The sequence below is a fragment of the Carlito syrichta genome, unplaced genomic scaffold, assembly GCF_000164805.1.
Source record: "Carlito syrichta isolate Samal-C Ts95f unplaced genomic scaffold, Tarsius_syrichta-2.0.1 Scaffold302622, whole genome shotgun sequence".
Classification (NCBI taxonomy): Eukaryota; Metazoa; Chordata; class Mammalia; order Primates; family Tarsiidae; genus Carlito; species Carlito syrichta.
In genome coordinates this window covers 504134-511835 of record NW_007246718.1, presented here as the reverse complement: position 1 = coordinate 511835, position 7702 = coordinate 504134, and the positions used below count along the sequence as shown (strand labels likewise).

The 7702-nt window shown below is 46.0% G+C and overlaps 1 protein-coding gene across 2 annotated transcripts in view; it reads left to right on the top strand.

The window, feature by feature from the left end:
* The first annotated feature begins 1664 nt into the window (after positions 1–1664).
* The window catches only part of CPPED1 (calcineurin like phosphoesterase domain containing 1), a 132967-nt gene continuing 126929 nt past the window's right edge, over positions 1665–7702 (top strand). For both annotated transcript variants that reach the window (XM_008057036.1, XM_008057035.1), the window contains exon 1: positions 1665–1840. In XM_008057036.1, the coding sequence (XP_008055227.1) occupies positions 1771–1840 (70 nt within the window). In that variant the 5' untranslated portion in view covers positions 1665–1770. The remainder of the gene's footprint in view (positions 1841–7702) is intronic.

Genomic DNA, 7702 nt, shown 5'->3' with positions numbered 1-7702 from the left:
ACAGACCTTATGGTTAAGTTGGGAAAGACAACATTAAACAAAAAGTTACACTTGTAAGGGTAAATTATCAACTGTGCAAAGTACAATGAAGGACAAGAACAGGCTGCTGTAGCAAAGAACCAAGGAGACCTAGTTTAGATTGGAAGGGTGGATGTAAGTGTGCTGGGTAAGTCCTTTCCACAGAAATACAACTTAGGCTCAGGCCTTGATGTTCTAATGGGCTTTTAGCTCAGCAGAGGCAGAAGCTTTCTAAGCTGAAGAAACTGCATATGCAAAGGGAGACATGGGTTTGCGTGCTTAATAAGCTGAGAGACCAGTACAGCTGCAAAGGTAGTGGGAGAGAAGTGGGGGGAGTAGGAGGGGGTGGGGGGTAGGAATGAACCATGTAGGGCTTTGAGGCCACAATTAGGACGTTTGATTCTGTCAATTATTTCCTCCATGCACATTTCCAGAGATTCCTCCTCTGGAATAGGCCATATGTGGGGAACAAGGATATAGTGATCAATAATAATAGCAATGGCTAACATTCATTGCTATTAGAGCTACCATTCTGGCCGGCTTGGTGGCTCAGCCTGTAATCCCAGCATTTTGGGAGGCCGAGGAGAGTGAATTGCCTGTGCTCGCGGGTTCGAGACCACGGGCAACTTGGCGAGACATCGTCTCTACAATAAATAAAAAATTAGCCAGGTGCGGTAGCATGTGCCTGTAGTTCTGGCTACTTGTAAGGCTGAGACGGAAGGATCACTGGAGCCCAGCAGGTCAACGCTGGGGTGGCCGTGAGCGTGCCACTGCACTCCAGTCTTCTAAGCACGTTGACACATATACTTATTTAAGCCTTTCGGCAACCCTGTAACCTAGATGCTACCATTGTTCCCATTTGACAGATAGGAAACTACCTAATTTTCAAGATCATACAAGCGGTAAATGGTAGAAGCAGGATGAACCCAAGCACTGTGATTCCGGAGCCCATAGGCATTTATGTTCTTAATCACTATGATTCATGTGTGACTCTTCAAGTTTAAACAACAGTAGTCTTAGACATATTAGCTGCCCAAACAGTGCTTCAAACGTAGGCAGCTAGTTTAGAAAAGAAATCCCCAAATGTGACAGACCATAAGATCTCCCCTGGGATTCTTGTAAAAACAGATCATTTTCTTAGAGATTTGGATTCAATGGGTCCTCCCTGGAATTTGTATTTTTCACAAATTTGGATCACAGTGGACAGCTTGGAGGACTGTTCTGAAACAGGGCCCAAGGCCCAGCACTTTTAACCTTACGACACAGCTGTCAGATAAAAAATCAGGACGTCCAGTAAATCTGGAATTTCAGATAACGGAAAAAAGTAATTGTATAAGTACCTCCCAAATATTGCACGGGACAAAATTATACTAAATGATTCTTTTTAAAATATTTAATTCCCATTTAAATGGAGGGGGGAGGGTCTTGGATTTTTATTTGTTAAATCTAGCAACTCTACCTTTAGGGAAGGACTGATCCCAAAGTCTGAGTCCCTCTACCCACGTTGGCCCGGGACACAGGACTCTCCTTGTCAGATCCCCAGGTCGATCCTGGAGGGGTGGCTCGCGCCTCCGCCCTGCCCAGGCAGCACTAGAGGCGCTCCGAGCGGCCGAGCCCCGCCCCGTCCCGCCCTGTCCGGTCCGGCGCAGAGGGCCTCGCCCGAAGCGGGGCTGGTCCTGCCATTGGGCTGTGTGGAGTCGCGCCGCTTCCACCCACGCAGAGTGCTGAGGCTAGGCCACAAACTCGCTCGCCATGTCCGCTGCGGAGGCGAGTGGTGTTTTCCACCGAGCCCGGGGTAGGACCCTGGACGCGTTTCCCGCAGGTACTGCCGCCGGCCCTTCGCTCGGGGAGGGGATTCCAGGGCTTCGGAACCTTCTGCCTTCGGTCCAAGTGCGCGTGCCTCCAGCTGTACTCCATCCGGCACTGCGGGCCGCCATAGCTGTATCTGCGGCGGCACGCGACTGAGAGGCGACTCCAGTCCAGATGCCTCGCTGGCCTTGACCTAATTTCCTTCCAAGAAACGAAGGGGAAAGTAGTAAAGCAGTTGATGATGGGCTTGTGCTATGCAACGTGACCTAGTTTCCAAGCCTTGCCTTGGCAGCATGCCTTAGCGTCCACATCTGTAAAACGGGAATGCCAGTGAGATTATGCATAAATTATGCTTGTTAGAGGCCCTTATTTCTATTAAGATTGTTCGTCGTCGTGTATTTTATACTCCACAATTATTTACTGTGATATTAGCCAGTCACTGAAATGTTAACAATTCCCATCAGAGCAGAGAAGAGGAAGGGCAGTCTAGAGTCACGGTACAGTTAAGTGCTTGGGTTCTGGACTTAGATAATCTGCCTCGCTATAAAAGTGGGTTTGATGATAACTGCCTCGTAGGGTTGTTGGAAGCGTTAACAGATCAAAAGTGTTTCAGCAACCCAGCGCTGGATGCATTCTAGATGCTAAGTGAGTGTGAGTCCTTGTGCATGTGCATAAAGAGGGAGGTTTGTTTCTGATTCTTTGGTTTCCCTTTGTGGCTTTTTGCTGCCTGGAGTCCTGTTCCCTCCCAGGGATTCATCAGCTTTATAACCCCAGGGAAGTCGCCCCAAATGCCCTGCATGATCAGGCCTGTGTATGTCCACCTTTCTTTCGTTGTCGTCTTCTTTTTTTTTTAGACAGGGTCTCAATCTGTCACTCAGGCTGCACTGCACTAGCGCAGTCATAAGTCACTGTAGCCTCAAACTTCTCCTGGGCTCAAACGGTCCCCCACCTCAGCCTCCCCAGTAGCTGGGATTGCAGGCGTGCACCGCCATGCTTGACTATGTTGTCCAGGCTGGTGTGTCCACCTTTCTTATTCAGGTTTGCCACTCTCTTCCTGACTCGATTCTCCTGCCAGGCTAGTTTTTTTGAACTGCATTAAGAAGGGCAGTTCTTTTCTTTCTTTCCTGAGGGTGTTGGCACCTGCAGTTGTCTGCTCCCAAAGTAGGTCTAGTGATAGTAGCTTCTTCTCAGCCTTAATACCTTTAAAACTTACAAATTTTTGAGTCAGGGTCTCGTCATTCAGGCTAAGTTCAATGGCACAATCACAGTTCACTACAGCTCGAACTCCTGGCTAAATGGATCCATCCTCCCTCAAGTTGCTGGGACTACAGGCTCATGCCACCATACCCGGCTACTTTTTGGATTTTTTTGTAGACGTGAAGTCTCACTTTGTTGCTCAAGCTGGTCTCGAACTTCTGGGCTCAAGTGATCCTCCTATCTTGGCCTTCCAAAGTGCTGGAATTACAGATGTGAGCCACCAGTGCCCAGCTTTCACACCTTATTTTAAAGTTCATTAAATTATTCAGAGATACTTTCCCTGACTACCCTATCTAAAGTAGATTTCACCTGTAATTCTGTGCTAGAATTTTCCTTCTTTGTAACTCTTGATGGGGTAGCGACAAGGTTCTAGAAGAGCTTGTGGGCCAGATATGTATCTGGTGGATTTGGGGAAATACAACCTGCTGTAGTGCCAGTCTCTACATTCAGCCTTCCTCATCCGTGAGTTCCATGTCCACAGATTCTGCATCTGCAAATTCAACCAACTGCAGATCAAAACTATTTGGAAAAGAAACTAATGCCATGCTTCCTGGCTTTGGCCCCCTCCCCCATGTTGGGGAGGTGAATCTTCTCTCTCTCTTCTCTTTCTCTAATTTACTTTTAAATAAACTTTTCTTTCTTAAAAAAAAAATACAGCAATAGCAAATAATATGAATTTAAAAAACAATACAGTGTAACTAACATTTATATTGTATTAGGTATTATATGTAATCTAGAGATGATTTAAAGTATATGGGGATTTTTATACATAGGTTATATGCAAATACTACATTTTATGTAAGGGACTTGAACATCCATGGATTTTGGTATCCCTGAAGGTCCTGGGACCAATCTTCCAAGAATACTGAAGGATGACTGTATTTTAATACTACTTGTCTTTTTTTGTCCAACATGAAATTACATATATATATATAATATATATTTTAAATATCGAGATGAGTTCCCGCTGTGTTGCCCAGGCTGATCTCAAACACTTGGACTCAGACATTCCACCCATCTGCCTTTCAGAGTGCTGGGATTACAAGTGTGGAACACCGCACCAGGCCCCAACATCAAGATTTTGAGATTTATTCGTATTGATAGAAGTATCTCTACTTCACTCATTTTCCTGTATACGTTATACATTCTGTGGTTGCATATGCCAAGTGTCTTCCCTTTGCCTCCCCAAATCTCTCCACACCAAGCTCCAGGGAGTAGACCTCTGTGGTCTACATCAATGGGCTCCTTGCACTCTGGGGTTCAGGCTTTGTGTTTCCCTTTGAGTTCAGCCAATGAGGAACTCTTACCAGAGATTAGAGGGAGGGTGAAGCAAAAATCAGTGTGTTTATTCCCACAGTTTACTCCTTGTGGAATTGCCATGGGCTAACTGTATTCCTCCCTTGAAAGTCACTGCTTCTCAAGACATCTCTTCTACTCAGACTCTCTCTTTCCAGATTTGAGTAACCACTTCCTCCATTCCTCCTTTGAGGTGTGGGTGAAACAGCTCTGTTTTTCTATCTTTGGGCTACTAAACTCTCCCTGGTAGTTTTCCTACACCCTACCCATCCGGAGTACTCTCTTTTTAAATCTTCCTTTAATTATTCTAATTTGAAACTGCCGGCTATTTCCTGCTAGGATCATGATGGGTAAAATGGCCATTTAGTCGTTTCTGGTTTTCACTCTTGTTAACAGTGCTGTTATGAACATTCTGTACAAATCTCTCTGTGGACACAGGGGAGAGTTTCTCCAGGGCATATACCAGGAGCTAAATTCTGGGTTGTAGGGTATAATCATCTCTAGTTTTACTAGAGTTGGTCAAATTGCCTTCCTAAGTGGTTGTGCCAATTTATACTCCCACCAGCAGTGTATGAGAGTTCCATGTTACCCTGCTGTATTTTTTTTTCAGTTTGAGATACATATTTTTTCTTATTGCATTCTCCAGTATCTTGTGGGGGAGGGGGTCAGGTTATTTACCCTCAGAGACTTATAATCTAGGCACAAAGCTATGGCACAAAAAATAATTCTTGTCAAATTGTGGGCTCTGAATGAAATGGCAGAGGGAGGAGTCAGGATTTTACATTTGATCCAGGGTGACAATGAAGCTGTTAACTGAAATCAAGGCGTAAGGAGTATGATCAGGTTTGATAAGGTGTATTTATGGTGTCATCAGGGATTCTGAGGCAACTTGTGGGGTACAGTGTATAGCTGGGGCTGGAGGTATGGGTGCCATCCTCAGGGGAGTAGACAGTGTTGCTGTAGGAGTCAGAGGCATTATTAAGGGGAAACATGGCATAACCGGCTGTGTGTGTGTCTAACCTTAGGATATGCTGGTGTTTGGGGGTAAGAAGAGGATACAAGGAGGGGCTCAGAGCGGGAAACAACAAATTCTAGAATATAAAACCAGGAGCTGGCCTTGACACCAAAGCTGGGGAGAAGGACATAGGCAGGGTGGTACGTAGGATCAGCTGTTATAGATGTTACAGGTGTAGATTAATGTAAGCTGAGTAGAGGATGGCCGGGTTGACTGTGGGTGGACCTTTAGGAGGACAATTTCAATAGAGTTGTAGGGGAAAGTCTGGTGCACAGTGTTTTCGGAATGGTTGGGGATGAGGATATGAAATCGGCAAGGGTAGGGTTCTGTTTGGAGTCATCTGGTGATGCAAGGATATAGGAGAGTAGACATAGGATCGTAGCTGCTTAAGTGTGGAGCAGTGCTGAAGGAAGACTTTTTTGGAAAAGGGGAGACCCCAACTGAAGGGTTTGAAATAGTAATAATGGTGATAAGAACTGGAGTATCTGAGATGTATCTGGTGTTTATGAAGAGCCAGGCACTGCTCTGTGGTCTATATGGATTATCTCAGGTCATCTTCAAAATAGACCTGTTGAGGTAGGTAACATGGTTACCCTGTTTTTACAGTGGAAGAAAATCAAGCTTAGAAAGGTTAGGCAGTTTGCCCAGGTTCACATGATTGGTCTGAGATGGATCTGGCTTTGAAAATGCAGTTGAAGCCGGGCTCGGTGGCTTAGCCTATAATCCCACGCTTTGGGAGGCTGAGGTGAGTGGATTGCCTGAGCTCGCGGGCTCGAGACCCGCCTGGGCAACTTGGCAAGACCTCTTCTCTACAATAAATTAAAAAATTAGCCGGGCATGGTAGTGCGCGCATGTAGTTCCAGCTACTTGGAAGGCTGAGGCGGAAGGATCATCAGAACCCAGCAGGTCGAGGCTGCGGTGGCCGGGAGCGGCCACTGCACTCTAGTCTGGGTGACAGAGTGAGACTCCAACTCAAAAAAAAAAAACAAAAACAAAAACGAAAATATACAGTTGGTAGAGAATAATACTCAAGGAGGTGGGGGAAGGGGTGGGCTTAGGAGAGGAGCTGGCCCTGGGAGCAAATGTGCTCTTCAACTATCTGTCCATCCATCCAGTTGTTTGTCCTTCCATCTGTTTGCCAGACCATCTGTCCATCAGTCTGCCTGTCTTGTGTCCATTTATATCTTCATTTGTCTGTTCATCCATCTACCTGTAGTTCATTCATCTATTTGTCAACTGTGCTGAAGTCCCACAAACCAGTGTAAAATGCCATTGTGGCAAATGCCATTTAGGTGCTGTGAGAGCCTCTTATTGGAACAATTGACCTAATAAGGACATTTAGGGAATTTAGGAAGGGCCTCCTCAAGGAAGTGGTGCATCTTCTGAATGCTACAGGATGGGTAGGAGTTAACTGGGCCATGAAGGGAGGGAAGACCGTTGTGAACTACAGGCATAGCAAGGAAAGTCCTATGGTATGGCAGGATGGGAAAGGGAAGGATGAGGGATGCAAGCAAGCCTTTGAGTCAGGAGTGGAAAGATGAGGCTCGAGGCATGGTGCAGAATGAGGCAGGAGAAGAGGGACAGTCACTAAGTTGTATCCTGGTAGCATCAAAGGGTTTCAATTCGGATGTGTGAGGAAGCAAGGACACAGGATCTGATTTCCATTTTGAACATGGTTTGTAGCAATGACAACATAAGGATTTCTACTTTAGAGTGACTTGGGGTGTGGCCAATTGGAAGTTGGAGCTCAAGAACTTGTCCTGAAGCTGCATTTCCTAGCATGCCACTGTTTACTTCCAGTGTGTTTGTTTGAATGTGCTTGTGGAGGAAGGGGATGTCTTCTGATAGAAATTATGGGAGTGCTGAGGTCTAAGCTTCCTAGGACATTGGAACTGCTACCAGTGGGACCAGAGGACAGGAGAACATCTCCCATGAACCAGAATGGTAGTGATGGAGAGAGACTGAGAGATTCGCTGTCACATGAGAAGCTTTCCTGAGAGGACCGAGAAGTATTCAGGATTAGCGAGTACAGTTAGCAGGACACCTACCCTGCTGAGTTGGGAGAGAGAGAATAACCCTGGACTTTTCTCAGCACTGATTAAATCTAGAAGTGGGGTCTTCACTTGACTCCTCTGTGGGCCAAGCAGTTCCAGGAAGCATGCCCAGGATGAGTCATTTAGCACAGGACCTTTAGAGGCCCAACTTCAGAGTGTTGGACTGAGAAACCCAGGCTTATGGGTTCATTTCACCAGGCACTGAACCCTAGCTCTCTCTCTTTTTTTTTTTTTTGAGTTGGAGTCTCACTCG